The sequence below is a fragment of the Ursus americanus genome, chromosome 1 (genome assembly GCF_024610735.1).
Source record: "Ursus americanus isolate L20-20 chromosome 1, mUrsAme1.1.p, whole genome shotgun sequence".
In the NCBI taxonomy this organism is placed as follows: Eukaryota; Metazoa; Chordata; class Mammalia; order Carnivora; family Ursidae; genus Ursus; species Ursus americanus.
This window is the reverse complement of record NC_142127.1, coordinates 38672991-38697329: the sequence shown is the minus strand read 5'-3', so window position 1 is coordinate 38697329 and position 24339 is coordinate 38672991. Positions and strand designations below refer to the sequence as shown.

General features: G+C 43.5%; 1 protein-coding gene across 9 annotated transcripts in view; it reads right to left on the bottom strand.

Moving 5' to 3' along the window:
- Positions 1–24339, bottom strand: part of TANC1 (tetratricopeptide repeat, ankyrin repeat and coiled-coil containing 1) — a 230576-nt gene that overhangs the window by 66479 nt on the left and 139758 nt on the right. For 8 of the 9 annotated variants that reach the window (XM_087861752.1, XM_087861625.1, XM_087861725.1 and 5 more), the window contains 3 exons: positions 21547–21651; positions 10434–10564; positions 9208–9394 (listed from right to left, as the gene is read on the bottom strand). In XM_087861752.1, the coding sequence (XP_087717878.1) occupies positions 9208–9394; positions 10434–10564; positions 21547–21651 (423 nt within the window). The remainder of the gene's footprint in view (positions 1–9207; positions 9395–10433; positions 10565–21546; positions 21652–24339) is intronic. The other variant, XM_087861833.1, reaches the window with a different exon arrangement.

The following is a 24339-nucleotide window of genomic DNA, read 5'->3' as shown; positions in this document are numbered from 1 at the left end:
GACTAAAAAGTATTTTGCAGTTCATGAAGTCTGCCTTGTTAAAAACAGTAGTCCCCAGGCAGGGGCTAGTGGAGAAAAGCCAGTCATGGGTGCACAGTAGCTGGGACGAAGTTACCAGTTGACCAGGAGGTGGGAGAGACAGATAGACCTACTCAGTCGTTAAATGTTTTGCTGTATAAAGTACTGCAATAAAACTGTATTCCTTCTCCTTCCCAGCTTTCCTGCACCCCCTTCTTTGCCCACTGAAGGTACTTTCATATGTTGAATGTATACTTAAAATAGAATTTTTAAAAAATCAGTTTAAGTTTGGGCCCCAATAAGTTGTTTGGTAGGATCCAAATCAAGTTGCAGGTTTAAAGGAACATTAAGAAGGAAATTAAAACAATCACAGTTTTAGTCCAGAATTGTTTAGGGACTAAGGGCCTTTGACGTCAAACGGACAGCACACAAGAACAGAATTCATCTGCCTTTGAGATGGAGAAAAGTCAAGAGGTAGAAAGTGCAAAGGGCTTAGGTTCAAACTTTGGCTTCTCCCCCCGAGGACCTACAAAGGGTAAGTTCCTCCAGGCCGAATACTGGGAATGGGCATGGTTTTTGTCTTTACTTTACTTTACTTAACATCAACTTTTGTATTTGAGCTTCTCTCTTTCTTTTTTTTTTTTAAGATTTTATCTATCTGAGAGAGACAGCGTGTGCGCACAAGCTTGGGGTGAAGGGGGAAGAGGCAGAGGGAGAAGCAGACTCTCCGCAGACCAGGGAGCCCAACAAGGGGGCTCAATCCCAGGACCCTGGGATCATGACTTGAGCCGAAGGCAGCTGCTTAACTGACTGAGCTACCCAGGCGCCCCTGAGTTTCTCTTTATACTGGCTACTAGGATTTGTCAAGCTTCCTACCCACTGATAAGCAAAATGAAAAAGTCTAACGAACCTCACTCCCAGCTTCATCTTTTCTCCTGTATTATTTTTTACTGAAGTATAAACGAATTAGTTTCAGGTGTACAACACAGTGATTCAACAATTCTATCCATTATGCTGTGCTCACCGCAAGTGTAGCCACCTCCGTGTCCATACGACACTACTACAAGACCACTGACTGCATTCCCGATGCTGTGCCCTTCATCCCCATGCCTTACTCATTCCTAAACTGGAAGCCCGTACTGCCCTCTCCCCATTCCCCCACCTCCCTCCCCTCATTCACTTACTCTTACTTCCTTTTCTCAAGTCAGACCTTCATGGGAGAAAAAAAACAAAACAAAAAAAAAAACAACTTATTTTACTAAATGTCTATTTGTAAGCATTTCAAATGCACTGGGGAGGAATTAAGTATAAAGTAGCCTTGGGAAATAACAGCAGTGGCTACCATGAATATATTAGTGTTTACTATGTATGGGCTGTGTTCTAAGCCCTTGTCATATCTCAGCTCACTGAAAACTCCTACTGGACCCATAGCCAGGAAGCTCCATGAGGCCTAAAGCCTTGCCGCGGTGTTCTGCACTGTTCTGATCACACCACACCACCAGAAAAATCTGAGCATGCACCCCAAATACATGCATTTACAAGTTAGGTACCTGCAGTACCCTAATTTATAATACATAAAAAATTTTGAAGAGACTTTCCTAAAAAAACCAGAAATGACGTTTTCTTCAAGCACTCCATAGATGGTCCTGCATTCTCCGTTTTCAAAGCCAGGGCTCTATGAAGAGAGTCCTTCGTCCTTCCCTAGGTTGTGGAGAAAATGAGACACAAGGGCAGGTATGTAAAGTGTCTCATACCTCATGAATGTTTTCCTCCCCATACAAGTGCAAATAAAGCAGCACTGAAAAAACAACCATTTTTTAACTTCTCTATTCAGTTTAATGGTTGACACAGAGTTTAAATGTTAAAACACTGGACCAATGAATTAAGCTCAAACAAAGAAAGGACATAATGGTTGCTTAGAGAAACAGGAGAAAGGAATGAAAAAAGAAAATCCAGCCGCTGCAGATACCGCCTTTGACCTGACAGGATAAAGATCACTAACAACTTTGGAAGGAGAAGCCAGAGTCTAAATGAGACTGGGTAAGGAGCAGAGAGAAAAGTCAGGGAAGCACCGTGCCCAATACCCTGGCCTTCCTGGCCTGTCAAGATTCCCTTCTTCCCTCACTCGCCCCCAACATCTTACACACAGTTCCGGCTGCCATGACAGGTTTTGGATTTCCCAAGTGAGGAAGGAAGGACTGCAGAGATGAAACCAGGATTGCTGCCTGAAACCTTCAGACAGAAAGGCCAGACTGGGCTTCTTCTCCCTTCCCCCACCCTGCAAGCTAACCAACCACATAGGGAACAGAGGCGGCTAACCTGGACGGACTGCTTTTACCTCCCCCAGCCCAGCAAGGAGAGGACTCCAGGGAAGGTGGCCTGAGTTACCTCTGGATCCAGGGGACTTTCTGGCTTCTCCGTGCACAGCTTCTGGGAGACCACAGTTGGCCTGTATCAAGCACCGCAGAGCCCTGCTCTCCTTCTGGCCCTGCCAAGGGGCGCTGTGCTTTGGCTTGTGGCAGACAGATCTCTGTACCACATCTCCGGCTCAGTGCTCCTGGCATTGCGCAAGCCACGCTCTGCTAGGACATGCAGCGGGGCCAGAGACCCAAGCCATGCTGCACAGCAGTGTCTGCCTGTCCCTTGGGTTGTGGAAACCCCTCAAGGATCAGCAGGGACAGGGAACTAGAGGAGGGCCACACTGCCCACACACAGTCTGACACAGCCTCCAGAGAAAAGCCTGTGGATCTGTACAACGTGGAATTTCCTAGCGACAACACCCAATGCCGTGTTTCAGTAAAGCTTCGCCTAACCTGTATACTGAAGGCATGGACACTGGAGATTCAGACATAGTCCAGTGACTCCACAGAGTTCTGGACTCTTCCAGAAAAGAGCACAAGGCACTATCAGTGGTTGGTATTATTATGCACCTACAGCATACCTCTTCCATTAAGAGGTGTCAATCACCCTTCTCAGTAACTGACAACTTGTCCAGGTCTCCAAGGGCAGAAGACTACTCCTTGGTTTCACAGGTGGACAAGTTTTGAAACAGATACTGTACCTGAGCTTTACTGTACCAGTACTGAACAAACTTGCTCCTGGTACACAGCAGTGCCAATAAATGCTTGCCACACTGACAGAACAGCCGTCTGAAGGGGCGCCTGGGTGGCACAGTCGTTAACTGTCTGCCTTTGGCTCAGGGTGTGATCCTGGCGTTCCGGGCTCGAGCCCCACCATCAGGCTCCTCCACTAGGAGCCTGCTTCTTCCTCTCCCACTCCCCCTGCTTGTGTTCCCTCTCTTGATGGCTATCTCTCTCTCTCTCTGTCAAATAAATAAATAAATAAATAAATAAATAAATAAATAAATAAAATCTTAAAAAAAAAAAAAAAAGAACAGCCATCTGAAGAATCCAACCACAGTGTGAAGGAATACAAGTACAGCAGGCATTCTGCTGCCTCGAATCATCGCTACAGATTTCTTTCCCACATTAAGTATATTATGAATTATATATGTAAAGGCAAATCTTCCTCCTTCACCCAAGAGATTAAAAAAAAAAAAAGCTTCTATAATTGAGGATGATTTTTTAAATTGCAAGCAATGTAGCAAAATGAATATTAACACAGATCTGAAACACTCTAAATAGTTATTACCAAATCAATTTCAAAGCATTTCAATTTAGTAGCAAGCAGGGCAATACAAGTGGCAACAAAGCAGGATTAGCATAAAACCAAAAGGGCAGGACTTACAACAAGTTAAAAATGAAAATAAAATACAATTAATTCCTCTTTGTAGGCCTCTCTCAGCATCTGATCATCTCCCTTGGGACACAAAGTCCAGGAAATAAAAGGAACAAAAGGTCTCTAGCTACCTCTGGAATCAATTTCATTTTACAAGCCTAGGAGGGAGTCAAGTCACGGGAAGATAAAAGTCAGCCCACGATAAACTTTGTTTTAATATCCTAAGCAACTGGCCAGAAAAACAAATACTATCAAATTCAAGTAAGCACCAGCAGGATACTAATCAAGTACCCAGTATTTCCTGCAAGCCACTTTTGCACAAGAAATGTCTCTGTGAAGGTGTTCCCCTAAGTTATACCCACCTTCCAGCTTCAAAGGGAGAAAGAGCAAACCCAAGCCACACCCTCCCTCCCCACCAGAGCAAGAGGAAAGGCATCTCCTCAAAGCTCTCTGGCCTGGTGGAATGTGGTGGATCAGGTGCTGGGAAGCTGGGCAGGTGAACAACACACCTGCTCTGTGTGGGAGATGTGGACACCGTCCACTCAGAATACCCCTCCTCCTTCGTGGGGCTGTCCTAACACCAACTCTCAAAAAGAAACAGATCTGGGATACTACAAAAGTAATTTGAAGATTGTAAATGTCAGCAGGTACAAGCAGATAGTAAAGAAGGGCCCAGAAGGAACAGATGACTAACTTTTAACAGCCTCTTACTCAGCCAGAATTTTTCTAATTGCTACCTCCAAGTCCTTCTCCTGGGCACATCCATTATCAATACATAGGAAGAATTTTTTTTTCTTTTTTTTAGATCTTGATAGGAAGGCTGAGTTTCGTTTGTTTCTCCCCATCCAATATCCATTCCCTTTCTTACTAAATAGAGCAATAATCCATTTTTTAAAACACACACACACACACACACACACACACACAATGATATGGACACAAAAACTAAACAATATGTTTTAATCAAAAAGTGCTTGTTAAAACCTATTGCTTTCAGTGATGCTTTTTAAAAAATCAGATTGGGGGCACCTGGATGGCTCAGTTGGTTAAGCACCTGACTCTTGGTTTCAACTCAGGTCGTGTTATTGGGGTCCTGGGATCAAGCCCCACATCAGGCTCTGCACTCAGCAGGGAGGCTGCTTGAGGATTCTCTCTCTCCCTCTCCCCCTCCCACTACTCGAGACTCTGTCTCTAAAATAAATAAATAAATCTTTAAAAAAAATAACTAAATAATCAGATTGGCTTTCATACACATTCTAGTGAATACACCCACTTAATTTTATTTCTAAGCTGAGATTAATACAGTTTACAATTTCCATTTGTTAACAGTTGGAAGCAAGTTTATTCAAAGGAGTGTCACTAAGACAAAAATGTATTCTCAAGGCATGAAGGAAACACAGATAAAAGCTACTTCTTTACAAAGTTTTCCTTTTAGAGCAAGTTATTAAGAAGCTACTTTATGCTGATTGAGTATAGTTTCACATTTAGAAGGTCTTCACATTGCAAATTTAAAAAGATCAGACACTAAATTCTAGGTAATGCCAATGATTTTAATATGTCAAGAGTAGGAAATTTTACTTTCGAAATATCCATATATATATTTGTAGGGAATTCAGTTACGCCCATCCAGCTGAGACAGTATTTGTACATGCCAGAATTATTATACTCCTAAAGAACATTTTAAGAACGCGGACCTCCTCAAACAGGATGAAGTGGGACTCCCCTCTGTATAACACCGTAAAGTTGGAACAGAGGGCACGGAGGTTCTGTGAAGCCCTGACCTCTACACAAAGAGACGAGAAGGGGTCCAATAAATTCTTCTAATGGCCATGATCCTGTCCTTTCTCCCACTAAGCCATTCCTAAAAGAAAACCCTCTTCACCTGCAATACATCAAACCAGCAGAAACAGAACACAGAAAGGGCAGCCCGTGGCAGCCCCGAGAAGGCTAACCATGTAGGAATGCGACCTTCCCTATGTGGCACCTGTTGGGCAAAAATATGTAGATTAAATATAATCACCCTGATGGAAATCAGCTTACATATTAAGAAGAGGGCTAGGAATTTCTAAGGATGGGCTCTAACACTATTTGAAATCTCCCCTAAGTGCCCTAAATAAGCTGTACTAATACTGTGCACGCAGCTCTGAGCCCTGTGTGGGCGCCTGCAGCCCCCCAAAGCTCGTCATGCTGCACCAACTGTGTGCACTTGTCACCAGGCCGCCCCTGACGCCTTTGCCACTCTGACCCAAGCTCGGAGGGGCGGGGGGGCACACATCTGAAACAACCTGGAATGGAAAATTCGATGGAACCTTCTTCCCCCTCTCTGCAGAGCCTGTGGAATTTAGAATACGGATCCTAACCAGCCTACTACAAGCAGCTGCCAGGCCTCCCAAAGCAGGAAGCCAAGGTATCTACACCTTCATCTTTGCCCACGAAGATCACTGTTCTTGAATATTTTATTCTGTTAAACGTTTAAGATGCCTAAAGGCTGCCGTTCCCAGGCTCCGCCTTATAAAAACAGTCATGTTCCTCGGGCAGAGAAAGCACACACCCCACCCCCAGCAATCACAGAACCACAACTGAGTCACAGATCCCTGCTCCGTGAAGAGGCCGTGAAACCCACGTACCCTGTATTGATTCAAGAGGAAGTGCTCTCCCCCTCGGACCCCACCACTCCTGCCTCTTCAAAGAGCTGTGGCTACAGTCTTTCTGGAGAGGAAATACTTGCTTTTTCTCCTTCTCCTCCCTACCACACCTCCCATGTGTCCCTTGGCCACAGGTTCTAGTTCTGCAGGTCATGGAAGGAGAGCGAACAGAGGGACACTGTCAGCATAGAGTGTCCCTCTCAGCCACCTACAGCCCCTCCCCCCTGCAGGAGATCAGCTAAGGCAGGAGGAAGCACCATCCCCAAAGCTGGGACCTTCTGTACTTGAGGGACTTATTTCCTCCCGACTCCCACTTCATCTCAACTGCCATCGTTTTTATGTGAAGCTGAGTTAAGGGAACATGTTTGACTTAAGCCAAGGAATGAAGGACAGCCTCAATGACATGAAACGTGTCATTTAACTTTAACGACAAGACACAGCTTAAAATACAGGTGACATTAACAGACATGACGATGCCAACTTGGAACAGGAATCTTGCATAGCTTCTTTAGAAACCAACTAAACATTCCCTCCTCCGATGTGACATGACAGTGATTTCTCATTCCCAACACCATGCTAGGAGCCCAGCAGATAGGCAGAATAATAAAAATGAGAACCCCCTCTCCCTCCTGGAGACAGAAATAACAAAACAAGATTAAGTAAACTGAAGGAAAACACTGAGGTGCTATGGAGAGCATGTAATAGAGGGACCAGCCACTCTGGGATTGGATGGGATGTATCCAATCAAGTACTCATTAAGAGCCTCGGTATTCCTGCAGCTCAATCTTTCCTTGACGGTCAGAAAACCAAACTAGCAACTTTTCTCTCCCCTCTTTAGAATATTTTTAAAATTGCAGCACTGTAGCTCCATAGGGCGGGGGGGGGGGGGGATGAATGCAGGAAGGTCTTTTTTGAAAGTTTCTGTCACAACAAGAAACTGGCTCGTTTATAATCAGAGGCATGCAATGCCGATGCCAGATCATATAATGAAAAGAGAAAAGGCTGTCCAAAAAACCGTATAAAAAACTGAACTCCTTGAGGGAAGATAAACTGCAGGAAGGAGAGGTCATTTCAGAAGAGCGAAGAATGCTGTAAGGGGAGTCACCTGGCTATCGCAGAACACCACAGACCCGGCAGTGGAGGACGGCTCAGAGAGGGGGTGAGGACAGTAAGTCACACCGGGAAAAATTAGTTGGACTAAATGGCAGGTAGGGAAGCAGTGTGAGGTGGGAACAGGAAGTCAGCAGAAAAAGTGAAAGAATTTAAATCTGCTATGAAAACCTCAAGCCACCACTTTGATGCAATGTCCAGAACCAGCTAATATCTACAGAGACAGACGGCAGACTACTGGATGAGCAAGGCTGGGGATGTAGGGGGAATGGAGTGGGACTTCTAATGGCTACGGGGTGAAAGTTTCCATAATCAAATTGTGGCAATGGTTGCACAACTCTGAACAGACCAAAAACTATTCAGTGGTTTAAATGAGTGAATATTATGGTATATGATTGCATCTCAATAGGACAATCAAAACCGAAAGAAACAAAAACCTACCAGAGAGCCTGATCCAAGTGAAAACTGAGGGCAGAGGCAGCCATCCTTATGCAAAGGGTCCCCCAGAAAGCTACAGTGAGGTCTACACCAGGGAGCCCACCACTCAGCCCCAGTGATCTCACAGATCTTCTGGGGCAATCTCCAAAATATGAAGTGCATGAACCTGCAGCTTCATTTTGCAAATTACACTTGAAATAGCAGGTGACAGGAGAAAATAAAAGAGCTCAAATGTCATTCCCTTTGATTACATACTATTGTGGAAGTAAGTGGGGTTCAGTCCATACTAGAATGTAAAATATCCCTCACAGACATGTGCGTAAGTCAGAAAAAAGGAAGGAGCTGAATGTTCTGTAGAGCACGGATGTTAAACAGCAGTATAATCCTGGAGCAAAGGGGGGCCCAGACAATCCATCCAGCGGGTCCCACACATCTGTTATCTGAAAGGCACCAAGCTGGACACTGGAGACACACAGGTGCACAACCCCACTTGCAGAAATGTAAAGGCACTCTGTCTGGGATAGGATGTGAGAAGTTAGGGCTCTCTTCCCTGGTTGATTCTAATGTGCACCCGAGACCAGAAACTACTGAACGAATCAGAAGCCTTACTTTAACAGAGAAGGGAAGAAGTGTGCAAAGAACTCAAATGTTAGGCAAGTGTTTACCTAGCTAAGCACCCTAAGAGTCGGGACACCCTAAGAATCTCGGTCTCCTGATCCACAGTTCAGGACAACAAACCTACTGGTATGGGTGTGCATGGGCACAGGGTGTACATCCTTAGAAAATTCTGGCCTCAAAAAGAGTGGTCAGATCCTATGCAAGAAACTGAAGAACAAATACCTGGAAATAAGTGAGGAAATAAATGACCTTGAGATTAAGCTGGGAAGATGCCTCAAAATGCATGGATTCTATTGCCCTATTCTATATGCATGGATTCTACGTCCTAGTGGGACTAGTCGCCCAGCAAAAGGAATTAATCAATGAGGAGGTAAGATTTTGTAACTTCACAGGTCAGATCTGATCAGGAAATTTTTGAACCACATGAGCCCAGGGATATAAAAATAAACACCAAGGAGCGTCAAAGCAGAGGCTTCATCCTTTCAGCTGTCCATGGAGCCAGCGACGGCTGCAAAGAGCAGGCTGGGCCCTGGCAGAGCGACCTTCACAGACCACGCTAAAATCCTCCGAAGAAGTGCCTGGTGAACGCTCTGGCTGACGTGCACTGAGCCATTCCATTACCGAGCCGTGTGCTTCTTACCTATAATTCCACTGTCCTTGCTTTCCAGGGTGGAACTAGGGCTGCTAATGGTCTCACAGGGACTTTTGTTGGCTGCCGTCTTGCTGACACAGCTATTCAAGGTTGAGCAGGGGCTATCGGTGCTAGGAGATGCGGTGCTGCTTGTTAGTGTGGAGCAAGGACTGATGCCTTGGCTCAGAGCTGTGCACTGCAAGACGAACGGAAGGAGGCGTTAGCACGGCTTTACACAGGATGCTTCTAGACAGTCTTTTGTTTCTGATGCTAAGGCAATACAACTAAAAACAGGAACATGGAAAACAGGTTTTTTAAACTGAGGGGGCTTAATATAGATGTGATCTTCCAAATTTTTAAAAGAGAAATCTCTTTTGTTCTGTCCCCTTCCCCTGTGACTTTTTTATTATTAAAAGAGCAGTCTTAGAAATAATTTAGTGGGAACGCACATTCGTAAAATAGAAAAAGCAAACAGGCAGACTTCCTTTCATTTAAAGTCCACAGAAGACAAATGTGTTCTTTGACCTCTGTACGGAAAACCTGGGAACTCTGTTTTTGTAATGTTTCACGAGCACTGCAGCCTGATTCAATTCCTGAAGATTTATGGGCTCTGAGAGCAGGGCCAGGAGGCTGGTGGCCACTGCCATCTCAATCAGTGCATGACACCCCTGCAGAGACCCTCCCAGGGGGCGGGAGCTCTGGCCCCTCATTGCCATGCAGTCCTTGTCCATCGAGACTCTGAAGGGCAGGCTGCTGGTCCCCTAGGATGCGGAATGCTCTCCCATGCACAAACCATTTGATCTCATCTTATTTTGCCTCTGCCTCATCTCCTACAAATCTTTTCCTCATCCCACTGACCCTCCAAAATCTCAACCCTAAAAAAAATGCACAGGAAAGCATATCCCAAAGCAGCCAGCTGAGAAGAATGGTGCTATAAAGATAAAAGTAGTATCATCACTATGGGATTCTTTCAGCCACTTAAATTCATTTAGCTACTCTTCCCTGGGTGGTGACTCGAAGGTTAACGTGGGTATTTTCTTAAGTTCCGCACCCTTCTGCCTCGCCCCACCTCCCCACTGCAGAAATCAAACTGTTGAAGTAAATTTCAATACGCAACAGCCCAGACTCATTTGACTGAACGACTCCCCCACTCGGGGAGGGGGAGAAGCCAGTTATGCCTTCCTTCGTGCGTCCTCTGAGCAGGTAGGATATGCAGTGTCTTCCTCGGGCATTACCATGGTCTCATTGTTTTCTTCAATGGTTATGTGTGTGGCACTTGGGATCCCTTCTCCCAGTAAAAATCCCAGCCTTGTCAACAGCTCTTGAGCGGCCGGCGAACAGCTCGGTTCATTATCGGCCTTTGCTTCTGGAACAAAGAAAGAAAACAATGAAGATGCCCCTCTGGGGAATTTCAGTTTGCATCTGGAGGAGCTGGTGCTACAGCTGCTTGTCTGGTGCTTTTGTGTATTTTTATAAAATGCACTAAGTTTGACAATGCTGCCTGTCCTCTAGCAATACATTCTAATTAAGAGGCTGTGACAGGTTAAGAAAACAGTAAAAGAGGAACTTGCCAGTGCAAAGCGTGAAATATTTGACCTGAATCAGAACACAGTGTGGTTATACGACAGCAATTCCTATTTCCACGGCATGTGAAAAATGGGTACACTTGAGACACCAGAGGCAGAAAGAGGCCTGCCCTCCGTCTTAACCCTTAGGACAGAGGGGCCAATGCCCACAGGAGGCTGAGATAAAGTTAAACCCAAGTGGCATGCTGGCAGCGCCCCAGGCTACTTAGATGTTGGCGTAAAACTGAAACCCAAGCTCTCATTAATCGAAACGCAGGCAGGACTGACTTTGGTGGAAACGCACTGTGCCTAGCCCACAGCCACAGCAGTCAGAGTCAAAACCAGGACGCCAACCAAGGGTCAATCGTCAGGAATCCACTCTGAAACAAAGATTTTAAATCCCAGCAAAATGTGTCCCAAGAGACAAAGCCCAGTGATACGCTGTGCTGTTCATGCGGAGACGGAGAGAACCCAGGTTGTGTTCTCCGCACGCTCCACAGTAATGGCGGACACACGGTTAACCTGAAGGTCACAGCGCGCGCCTGCAACCTCTCCCTTTTCTGGCCTCCCCTGAGAAGCTGGTTGCCTCGCTTTTTGCACTTAAAGAATTCTGTGGTTGGGGGCACCTGGGTGGCACAGCGGTTAAGCGTCTGCCTTCGGCTCAGGGCATGATCTTGGCGTTATGGGATCGAGTCCCACATCAGGCTCCTGTGCTGTGAGCCTGCTTCTTCCTCTCCCACTCCCCCTGCTTGTGTTCCCTCTCTCGCTGGCTGTCTCTGTCTCTGTCAAATAAATAAATAAAATCTTTAAAAAAAATAAAATAAAGAATTCTGTGGTTGGGTCTAAACACTGAGCTATCCAAAAGCCTAAGGGAACTTAAATACGGGTGATGAAATGATATTCACATCATTCTAACACCTCTCCTGTATTTTAAAATCACCATCCATCAGAGAGTAAAATAACGTATAAAAGTAAACTCTGCTTACAGAAGTTAGAACTTACAAACGATACGCAACCTGTAATATACTCACTCATCTTACTGTTTTGTTCTTTTTTGTTAATTGCCTAGAGATGCAGACCCATACTTTGATGAACCAGTTTTTCCTAGATGTGGAAATCGGCAGATAATAAGTCTTAGAAATATAACATGAGGAAAGAACAAAATAGCAGTGTTACCTTTGAGCTACAATACCACCACCAAAGTTCGATGCTAACTTTGCCTTTTGTAAGGAACCGCAAAATCAAAACCAGTAGAGCTGAGAAGACCATTTGTATTATTCTCAGTTTTGCTCAGTCATGCTCCCAGGATAGCAGCTACAAGCGAAACCAGGCTGGCTATATGCTCAAGAAGGAAAAGCATCCCGCCCCTTGCTTACTCTCAAAAGCTCCCACTGTTTGCGGTAAGAATTGTGGTTTGCCAGCTTGGATGTTTTTTTAGTTGCTCTAGAAAACTCTGCAGGGGTAAAATAACCAAGGCTTGATTGTTCTGGGTTAAGAAAGCCCGCATGTTTCTGGATCATTTGTGTGAAACTTGTACCAGGAAGGGGCAGTGGCCCCAAGCCAAAAGGGATAAGAGAGCACCCCAGGGCAGGTCAACCACACCCAGGAGACCACTCTACAAAAGGTCCCTTCCCACCAGAGAGTTCCACCATATTTTGATTCCCAAGGTACTTGGGCATTCGGGAAAAGCAGGCAGGAACCAAACCAAATCAGCAAAACCGAGGCACACCCAAGGGCTGAACCACTTCAGAACAGGATCAGTCCCACCCTCCCTCACCCCAAGGCTCAGGCAGGGCAGCTCTTTTATCTCAGGTGGCAGCTGGACCAGAGGGAGAGAACAGGATGCAGATGGCAAGGGGCAGAAGTGGGTAAAGGGGGTGGAACTCAGCAGTTTCTCTACTCCACACACCCCCTTCCTTTCGAAACAATCTCTATACTGCTCCCCAACTGTGAATGTGCCCCTGAATGTCTAGCTTCTGGTTCAACCTGAAACTCCAGGGAAAGCGCCAGAAACTACTCCCAGTTGGCAGCTGCTGTGGAGACACACAGAACAGCTGCACAGGCTTGGCTGCCACAGCATCTATCCTGACGACAAACGAGGCCACAGCCTGTCCCTCACATGGGGCTCACTCTGAAACCCTGCATCCCAAGTAGGTCCTTGGGGGATTGGGTCCCCTCTAAGGAGGCACTGCTGCCTCCACACTGTGTCTGTAGACATCCCAAATTGCCAAGGTTTTCATTAAAACATATATATTTATGCAAAGACAGCTGACTCCTCATCCAAACCTCCCCCCTTCAGACAAGCTGGGAGCTGCGGCAATTCCCAGGTCTAATGTCTGAATTGACAAGACACCCCCCTCAACCTCACGATCAACTTGTTCTCTTAACCATTCAGTCCGCAGTTGGATGCCACCAAAGTTCCAAAACCTTACCTGGGTTCAGGATGCATGAACAGACATCCTTTATTTCAGGTTTAGCACCTAGTAAGTCACTGCAATTTCATTTTGTCCAAAAACTTCCCAACTGTCTTTTCATATTATTCTCTTTTCTCAAATGTCATTCCAGTGACCTTCTCCTCAGAAGCCCCCTTCAGTTTGAATCCCTTAATCCACGTCAAGCCGTCCACATTTTCCCCTCCCTAACGTACACAGCTTTCTCTCTCTGAACTTTTCATTCTGGCAGAAGGATCCCTGGGTGAAGAGTGACAGTGCCATTTTGGGAGAGATGAGCTGCCTACAAACTCACACTGATACACTGGACTGTGAAATTAAAATGCATTTCCACTTTCACAGTCAATCACCAAATACTGAGATTTGAACAGTCAGATAAGATTTCCTTAAAGCTCATTCTTATGCCAAAATGACCCCCACACCAAAATCCAGTGGGACACTCTAAATGGAAAGTATTTTCATTCATGTAGTTCATATTAAATCACTCATCAATAACAGGTGTACCTTACCCAAAACCAGTGGGGTAAGAACTGGAGAGAAAGATACCATCTCTTCACAGCACTTTACATCTCATGAATTTAAAAATCCAAAGAATTTATGATAGCTGTATTTGTAGTTGAAAGAACAACTGGCCTCACACTTCCATGGAATCCATTAGACAAATGGAGAGTGATATTCCTTCCCGATTATGTTTTCGTGGAATCCTTAATATCACACCGTAATGGAATAATCAAGTGGAGAAAGGCAAAGGGAATTTCTCGGGTCACTTCCTGTCTCTTTTTAACTAATCACACTTGGACTTGCGGCACCAACCCTCACGTACAGTCCACAAACCGACCAGCTCCCCAGTTACCACCATCATAACATCAAAACCATTTGTGCCCCTTATAACCATCCCCTCATCCTTCCCTACAGTCTCAGAAGAAAGGACTTCTCCCTACCAAAGCTATTCTGGACCACTTACAGTGTGAACCCCTCTAACCCTCAATTTCCTCATGAGGGAAGTGTCATAACCACTTCTTAAAAGGCAGTGGGGCTTTAAAAAAAACAAAACAAAACAAAAAAAAGTGAGAGAATACCTTATACACCAAGCACCTTGGAGATAAGATGCGATATCAAAGTTGGTCATTATTTCTACCAACTTTAACACCAAGAGCCCACTTTCTCACTATCATTTCATTTTCTGGTTTCATGGATTCCTAGCTATATCCAGTGTGTTCATATTTCTCTTAGCTAACAAAAAATAGTTTTTTGTTTAGGACTTTTCTGCCTTAAGTAACTTTTCCTGAACTCATCATTCCTTCAAGACAACAAATTTCCTCCTTTTTCTAATTATCAAACTGTTCCCACTTGGCCCACACTTACTGCTTTCACTTCTCATCTCATCACTCTCTTTTCTTAAAGTCCGACTTTGTTAGAACCATGGAGGTCCCTGGGGATGAAAAGATCATTCTATCAAGAGAAGCCCTTTCTCTGCTCTCATCCTCCTCAAACTCCATGAGTTTGGACACTGTTGACAGTGTCCAGCCATTTACTACCATGTGACCTTGAGCAACTTACTTAATATCAGTTTCCAAAATAGTACTTCTGAATTGAGTCCATTAAATGAAACACAGCCTTGATGGATGTTTTAGTCCTTTCCTTTGCTTCTAAATGTCCATGACCTGCTTCTTGCTAAACTTCTTGCCCTCCTTGCCTTCTGTTTACAACCATTTCCCTGTTTCTTCCTGACTGCTCCTTCTCCTAAGGCACCTTCCCTCCTCGATTTTCCAAAAATAGTATTTATAGAGGAGCATCTACCCATGAACCTGAGCTGTCATTAATTGGTTTCTAGTCCTTAATACAAAAACGTACTTATCACACAAGTTATCTTTAAGCTCTCCATCCCATTCACCCCATATTGAAACGGTCATCAAATCTTATCATTTCCTCTTTCAAAATGTCTCTTGAATTAGCCTCTTTCTTTCCAGTCATACCGCCACTTACCAAGTCCTCATCATCTCAAGTCTAGATAACTATCAGACTCCGGATCAATTTTCTCATCTCTTTTTATTTTCTCCCTATCTTCTTTTCCTTCCTCAAGGCCAGTGGTTCTCAAACTTTTTGTGTCAGGGTTCACTCTTAAAAATTGAGGACTGGGCTATTGATATTTATCATATTAGAAATTAAAACTAAGAATTTTTTTTAAATCTACATTAATTCATTTTAAGTTCATAAACCTACATGTTAAACACTTCTAATAAAAAATATTTTTTTCAAAGATTTTATTTTTAAGTAATCTTTACACGGAACATGGGGCTTGAACTTACAACCCTGAAATCAAGAGTTACATGCTCTACCAACCCAGGAAGCCAGACACCCCAAAAATATTTTCAATTTAAAAATTTAAGAATGGCATTGTTTTATACTTCTACAAATTCTTTTAAATGTCTGATTTAATAGAAGACAGCTAGATTCTCATGCCTGCTTCTGCATTCAATCTGTTGTGATATGTTCTTTTGGTTAAAGCATGCAAAGAACTGTGGCCTCAAAGAGATATGCAGCTGGGAAAGGGAGGAGCCTTCTCAATTAATTACAGATATTCTTCTTTGATACCACACCAAAACTTAACAAGTAGCAATTTCTTAAAGGTTAGTTCTACTGTTGGCTTTGAATCTGTTATAAGCATTAAATGAATTTTTACCCATGCATGATTTTTTAACATCATGCACTGATTTGGAAAATATTGGTTTTGCAGATCTTGCAAGTGCTAACACATTTTATTATATAATACCAAAATATCACATTAATATCACCACATCTCAAATGAAAAGTCCTGAGAAGCCATCAAGCTCAATGTGACAGATACAAATTCCCAAAAACCTAATTTTTCACTTGAAAGGTCAAATTTTATCATTAGCAAGGAATCCCTGTCAGGTTTTTTTTTTTTTTAATTGAAATGACATGCTCATTTTGTTCCTTTTTGAGAAAATGTGTGTCAAATACCCAATTCTGAGTAACCATGGTTTTCCAGTCATTCTTTCAAGTAAAAATGATGGTCCATTAAAAAACTGGCTAGGGGGGCGCCTGGGTAGCACAGCGGTTAAGCGTCTGCCTTCGGCTCAGGGCGTGATCCCGGCATTATGGGATCGAGCCCCACATCAGGCTCCTCCGCTATGAGCCTGCTTCTTCCTCTCCCACTCCCCCTGCTTGTGTTCCCTCTCTCGCTGGCTGTCTCTATCTCTGTCAAATAAATAAATAAAATCTTTAAAAAAAAAACAAAACTGGCTAGGTCAGTTTGCAAATCAAACATTCACACAAGTAGTTTTCTTTGAGACCACCGTCACACTTTGGCATGCAGAACTGCTTTATGGAGAATTACCATTTCGTCACACGGACTATTAAAAAGCTCAGTCTAGGGTCAAGATTTAATAACCTTATTTTCAGTGCTTTGTCAGGAATGTTACTCAGTGAGTTACTATTTTTAATGCTAGTGCATGGTAGTGGAAAATACTAGCCTAGCTCTAGTACAGCAGTGCCCCTACCTCAATGTGCACTAAGGCATCAGAAGTCTTACCAACAATTGCCTTTGTACCATCAGTGCAAACGTCAATGTAAGAGATATGGAAATATCTTCTTAATATCATTACAAAAAGAGTTTTGACCTCAGTGAGGGTCTTGGGGATGCCTAGATGTCTACGGCCTACACTTTGAGAATCTCTGCTTTAAGTCTTCAATTGTACTAAATTCTCCCTTTTCTTTAAAATCAATAAAAAACCATTGTTGCATACACTTCTCAACCTATTAAGTGATCTCTCATCTACCCTTACCTGCTCAAAGCCTTAGGATAAAAAGGCAATGGTCTATCCCCACCAATTTCATTACCCTTTCGCCTACCTACAACTTAAATTCATTCACCTTCACTAGCCTCCTGAAAAAGCCCTGGTAGGCACAGTAATTTTGTCTTTTTAAAAGCCCGATCTCCTCTTTTGATTTTCCTATAACTTTTGACCTTGCTAATACTGTCCTACAAGGAGGAAAGTGGCAACTGTCAGATCAGACACTCAGAGAGGAAATCCATAGTTTCCAGGATTATAATATGGTCTTGTGGGTTCTTCTAACCTTTCTCAGTTCTCTTCTCCCAATGACCCTTTCCCTAGTCTGACACACTTCTCATTTCATCACATTCCCTCTAAACAGAAGTTCATACCCAGAACTCTTGAGACCCAGTTTGATTTTCCAACTGTTCAGTGGGCACTTGTGCCTAGATGTTCCTCCAGCATCTCAAACTCAACGTGCCTGAAACTGAACTCAAACCAAAACACACGGTTCCCTCTCCTTCAGTGCCCTCTGAATGTCAGTCTCAAGGCCTTGAAGTCATCATCTTTGTCTCTTCTGTCTTTCAGGTCTATGCAATTTCTCAAGCATCTTCCTATTCCTCACCTCTTCTTTCCTGATCCTGTTCTAATTTGAGACCTTACTCCATCTTATCTAACTACTGGAATCTATTCCTAACCATCTTCCTGACCCTAGTCTCTTTCCTGCCCCAATGCATCCTATACTTCGTTGTCAGGTAAATCTTAAGATAATCAAATCCTTCCCAGCTCAGATCCTCCACTGGCACCCAGCTGGGATTAGTCAACACTACTTCCCCCTTGTATTATAGTCACTCTGCATATACAGGTCTTTCTTTAATCCCCAACCAGACTGTAAGGCTCCACGAAGAAAGAACCTATGCTTGATAACCCATCTCAAATAGCATCCAATATAGTGCTTTCTGTAGCATCAGAATGTTAATATTCATTTAAAGAAATGCAGAATGAAAGGATACCCTATCTCTGGTCTCACTTCCATGGCATACATACCAGGCACATCTCCTTTCTGAACTTTCATCTAACTAAAACCTTAATCAACTGTTAGTCAAATGGCATACGACCATTCTAAGAAGCTGAATGTCTGAAATAATAATCAAAAACGTAAGGTGTCAGTATTTACTTAAACATATCTAAAAAAAGACATTCCTCCCAAGATAGCTTTGCATGTAATTATGCTGCTGTTTCATATGTGTTAGTTTTACTTGCTAACTAGACTGCCAGAAGAAAAGTTTCATCATATTTTGAGATTGATCTTCACCAAGCAATGACTCATTAGATTAAAACTTTCTCACCCCGCCCCATCAAAGCTTGCTCAAGTAGCTAATGACAGATGGAAGCAAACCTGAATGGATTATGGTTGCCCCTAATTCAAAGAAATATAGCTGTGAATCCCACTGTAATAATCCTCTCTAATTTATCTGTTGTTTTTTTACAATTTACGCTTAAGGCAGAGGTATTATCTTGTGGGTAAAGGACATTCTCCCTCTAAATAACATGTTGGTTTAGCAAAAGGAAGCTCATTTGTGAAGAAAGTATTCTGTATGACACACAGATTATTAGAACTATTTGGCAGGGAAAGGGGGACTTTATTTTGTTTGAGGAGCTTATTAAGTCACTCTTTTCTTTCCCCAGAGTAGAAAATGCTATTCTTCCAAAATATTTTAGAATATTGAATAAAGTAGAATATATTTCTCTAAAGATGTTTCCAGGTGAATGTAAAATTTAACAGATTGATTCTTTGCATGTAATAAAAATATACATCTGCCCATATCATACAACCCACTTTCCAGATGGCTAAAATACGCAAATTCGCATAAATACAATTACTTATAAATTAATGAACAAATTCAAAGTGCTCATTGGTTTTGCTTTACTTTGATTTAAATTTCAAACAGCTAAGAATCAAGAATTTATGGAGCTAAACCATAAAACGAGGCAGCTTAGTCTGGGAAGGGTATTTCAAACATTTAGGAGTAACTTGATATTTCATGAGCCTATGGGAAATCTCAAAAGCATTTCACAAAGAGCTGTTTTCAATAGTTTGTTAGTCTGGTGAATACTGAAATGCTGTCATTGACAGCATCCAGAAAAGCATCTTCAAGATTAAAAAGAAAATGCCCAAAGAAAATATGAAAAGCATAAGACCAAATTTCAAGTTAAAACTTCAGTGATGACGCTTGATACTCAGCCCTAGAGAGTAGGTCTGTCTACCACACATTAGTGCATGCTTGGGTTAATACCCAAACTCAATTAGTTGTAGTCTGCTCCGGCCTCTCCTTTAGGTTCACTGACCTGTGTATAAAATTTACACTTTAATATAGCAGATTTAATTAACCCTATTGAAATGTAAAAGATTCCCTGGGGATTACAAAACACACCATCCTTTACTAATTGTCAAGCTGAATAGTGTTAAGCAACCACTTTCTCATGAACCAACAGATAACTGCGGGGGCTTCCACCAACATCATGGCTATCCATACAAGGCCATATGCTTATAAACATGAACCATACCTCTTTCCCTTTTCCTGAATACTTAAAGGGAAAATGTACCCTATTTCTTAATTCTAGACCAAACTTCTGAAACTTCTGGTCTCTATTCATAGCCCAGGTATGTCATAATTTCAGTCCCCTTGGAGACAAACAATGCTGAGTCTGAGGTCTCAGGAGTGAGTGCATGGTGCAAACTGCAGGTTATGCCAGCAATATCAGTCTTTACACTTGAATTAGTTCACCAGGCACCCAAGCAGGAGAATGCCTCCCCCAAGAAAGATAGCTGATTCCACCTTGGGCAAGAGGGGAAAAGCTGACAAAAGGAACTCTTTTTAACCTCTCTTCTTTGCCCAATACAAATCCTAAATTTCTCCCTCATTCTTACCCCAGAGGGAGTCCTAAACTCTACACAGGACCTCAATGATATTCCCCACCAGGGAGAAAGGTTACATCATGAAGTCTAGGCCAAACACCAAGGGCATAAACGACCAGGACTTCAAAGGCTTTGGGGATGAGGGTAAGGGGTGGTTTATTCTGAAATGGACAAACATCTTGGTAAATCTGATCACTGATATTCATTTCAGAGGACCAGGTTTTTATTTTCTTTCAAAATCCAGCATAGAAATGAGAGAAGAAATCTGAAAATAGACACCCTCACACATGAATTCACCACCAAGAGGGTCCTCATGTATACAGAATGGCCATCCTACCAGACACCGCCAGGGACTCTCCCCTCTTCACGCACCTGGTGCCCTGCCCCTCCTCAGCACAAATCCTAGTGTGAACCTCTTACCCAAACCAAACAGCTCAGTGCCTGGACAGAAGGGAAAGGGTACAATTTCTCATGCCAAGACGCAGGCAACAGCACCTCTTCCCTGCCCACAACGCCCAGCTCCTGCCCCATCTCATCTTCCACCCATTCCAAACTCCTCTTGCTGAGGTTTATCTTCTGCCAATTCCTCTTCTCAGCTCATTTTTAGGTTTATTTTCACCACCACCCTACTTACTCCATTTTCCTACCATGGCCTACTTTGCACCACTCCACAGTACGTATCCACAGAAACACAAAATGCTGTACCCCAGACTACCCGCAATTAGGGAGAGGAGAATGCCAGGTATTCCAAAGGAGAAATATGGATGAGCTTTCTCTTCCAGCATTGTTACATAAATTTGTATCTACATTGAAGATAAAATGGGCTTCTTCTCTACATAAGCCAGGATTCCTAACCATGTGTTTCTACAGGAAAATGGGATACAAGTTCAAAACATACAAATCAGAGACCATGAAGTTGTGAGTTGGGGACTCCTTGCTGCCCTGGAATGGAACAAATGGAAAATTCCCAAATGGATTTCAAAAATAAAGAACAATTAATACGTCTATGAAATACTACAGTTTGTAATGTCTGTTACACCTATTTCCAGTACTAGAAAAAAAAAAATATCTTCACTAAAAGATTTCAATTAATTTGGACTTTTTTTTTTTTTTTTTTGGCTCTTAGTTCAACATTCCCTAAAGAAAAACTTTAGATATTAAAAAACAAAAAGCTTTCAAAAGCTACCAACTGCTTTTAAGGAAGCTGGTTATCAGAAACTTGTCCAGTGAAAAGTGTCTGCTTTTCAGCGAAAGCCTGTTGAATACTCCAAAATGATGGGAGTACCAAAAAGCCAAACAAAGCAGAGTGCTGGAAGCCGTCTACTGGCTGGCTTTCCTTTATCTCTCCATGCCGAGAGGTCAGAATTGAGAGGAAATATGGCTCAACACTTAAACAATGCATATGCACCCACTCAACTATTCCTAAGCGGTGAATATAATTCCAAGAATTTACATTAGCTCAACAGATCTCTGGAACTGGACGAGGGGGAAAAAGCCTCCCAGATACATTCAATTTGGCCAAGCATTCCTACAAGAGGCACTCAAGTTTCACTCAGAAATGGAATGTCATTATGTAAAATCTTTCGGGGTGAAAATCATTGAAAACATATTCTTACCATTCTCATTGGGCTCTGCCGCCTTGCACACTTCTCGGAACGGGATTATAACTGCATCTCCAGGCACTCTGGGGCTTTCCACATACTTGGGCTTCCTGACGGGACCTGCAGTGGAACAGATCTGAGTGTGGCTAATTTTTTCCAGACGCAAACAAAGCTTCGGCGTGTACAGTGTGTGTCCTCACCAGGACCCAAATATGCCTCAAGGAAGAGCCGGCCCCTTCTCCTCCCTTGAACACACACACAGTCATGTCAGTCCAGACGCGGGAATGTCCAGTCCGGGCTGCCAAAGCAGAAACGGGTAAGCTCAGTTTCGAGAATGTCAACTCAGAGAAAAACAAAAGCCGCTCTTTTGCTCTGAAGACGCTACAGCTATCTTTGGTGTACGTCAAGGAAGTGATTTTGACATGTTCAAACCTGGACAGCTTCTGGCAAAGGGTTTTTTTATTTGGAATTTGCCTCTAACTGGGACAGAGACGATTGGGTTGCTTGCTATCTCCAAAGTCAGGAGGCAGGGATTACAAGCAGCCAGGCTGTAGCATCAACACGCCCCGAGCGGCCACAGAGCCGGCATTTTATCACACTGGTGACGCACTGCAATTGTGTGGGGCAGAGAAGGCGATGGCTTTCTTGGCACATGACAGAGCCGCCTTCAAAAAGGCACAGCAGCCAGTCCAGCATGCGACTCGGGGACACGAGAGAGCCCATCAGTCCCATTTCTCACCTACCAATCAATCTCAATGTAGCATCGGAAAATCTGGAATTCTTAGTAAGACTGAAGAGACCCCTCACACACTGGTGGTGGCAATGAACAGGTGCAGCCATTTTGGAAAACAGTTTAGCAGTTCCTCAAAAGGTTACACAGTTATTATAAGGCCCAGCAATTCCGCTTCTGTACTCACACGTGTCCACGCAGAAGCCTGCACACCCATGCTCGTGGCAGCACCCTCAAGAGCCAAATGTCCATTGACTGATGACAACAAAATGTGATCTATCCATACAGTGGAACAGTACTGGGCAATAAAGAGGGATGGAGTACTGATTTATGCTACAACGGGATGAAACCTGAAAGCACAATGCTACGTGAAGGAAGCCCCTCCCCACAGGCCATATATTATAGGAGTCCATTCGTATGGAATATCCAGAATGGGCGAATTTACGGAAACAAAGAACAAATGGCTGCCAGGGGCTGAGGGATATGCAGGCTAGCGGGGTGATAGCTAAAGGGCATGAGACTTCTTTTTGGGGTGATTAACATGTCCTAAAATTAGTGGTGATGGCTGCACGACCTTGGGAATACACTAAAAACTGCTATAATGTACGCTTTAAATGAGTGGATTGTATGCTATGTGAATTATATCTAAATGAAGCCACATTAAAAAAAAAAAAAAAAGACAAGCCTGCCAATACTGTCTGTTCCTGTCAAACATCACATTACATTTGGCCCAGAATCACCCACTCGAATTTCATTTTCCTTGGTTGCCTTATTTTTAAAGTGTGCTTTTCACAAGGCCACAGAGACAGGGAACATTTCACACCAGTAAGGGAAAAGCTGGTGGAAAGCATGGCAGACAGGGGTCCCCAGTCCTCCCTCCTGCTCAGCCCTGAGCCGCAGCCCCGGTCCGACCCTCTGGGCCCGTGGCTCCGTCACCACACTGAAGCATCCTTCTGAATCCAACATCCTACTCGGCTAAGGAGTTCTGTGCGGAATGCGCTTTGTGGTGAGAGATGCTGCCATCTAAAGGCCCACTGCGAAAGCATCTACACCAGTATAAAAACAGTCCAATTCCCAGCCGCCTACAACGTACTACACATTAAAACAGGCCACATTATCAAAGAAGTGTATGGTACTTGACAGATAGGGATATTATTTCAAACTTTAGAAATCATGGTTTTTAAATGGCTAACACAGTATTTAATCACATGGCTGTCTCCATAATTTATTTAACCCTGTCAGAAAGGGGATTTTTCAAAGGTTAAATTGGAACGGTTATAGGGGAAGACGGAGAACACATTCACAATATGAATAGAGGATGTAGGCTATACAGCAGAATACAAAGCGTTACTCAGATTTTCTCTAAAACATACGCATACCCCTATATAAATATGCATGGAGAGAAGACTGGGGTGGGGGGGGGGGTAAGGGGAAGTTTAACATATTTGCTATGAAGGAGCCAGAAACTAGGAAGAAGGGCTCTAACAGGGCAGGAAGAAATGGAACTAGGACAAGTACAAGAACCTATCTACACGCTTGGTTTCTGACCTATTCTCTGTGGTAAAAGAGATCACAGGCACCTTATTGTCCAATGACTCAAATTGCCCCAACCAGTAACCATGCCACTGCTCAAGAGACACCTGTAGGGGCACCTGGGTGGCACAGCGGTTGGGCATCTGCCTTCGGCTCAGGGTGTGATCCCAGCGTTCTGGGATCGAGCCCCACATCAGGCTCTTCTGCTATGAGCCTGCTTCTTCCTCTCCCACTCCCCCTGCTTGTGTTCCCTCTCTCGCTGGCTGTCTCTATCTCTGTCGAATAAATAAATAAAAAAAAATCTAAAAAAAAAAAAAAGAGAGAGAGAGACACCTGTAAATCTCTGCTCACCTGAACTCTTCAGGTATAGTAACCGCAAATCTAAGCAGATCTATTTACAGGCTCCATCTACCTACCCCATATATCCTTCAAAAATATTTTCTAATAGTGAGTACTCTCTTCAAACATGGGCTATTTCACATGGATGTACGATGGTTTTTATGAATGGCTGGAACATCGAACCCCAGCGTCACCCAGAGGCTTCA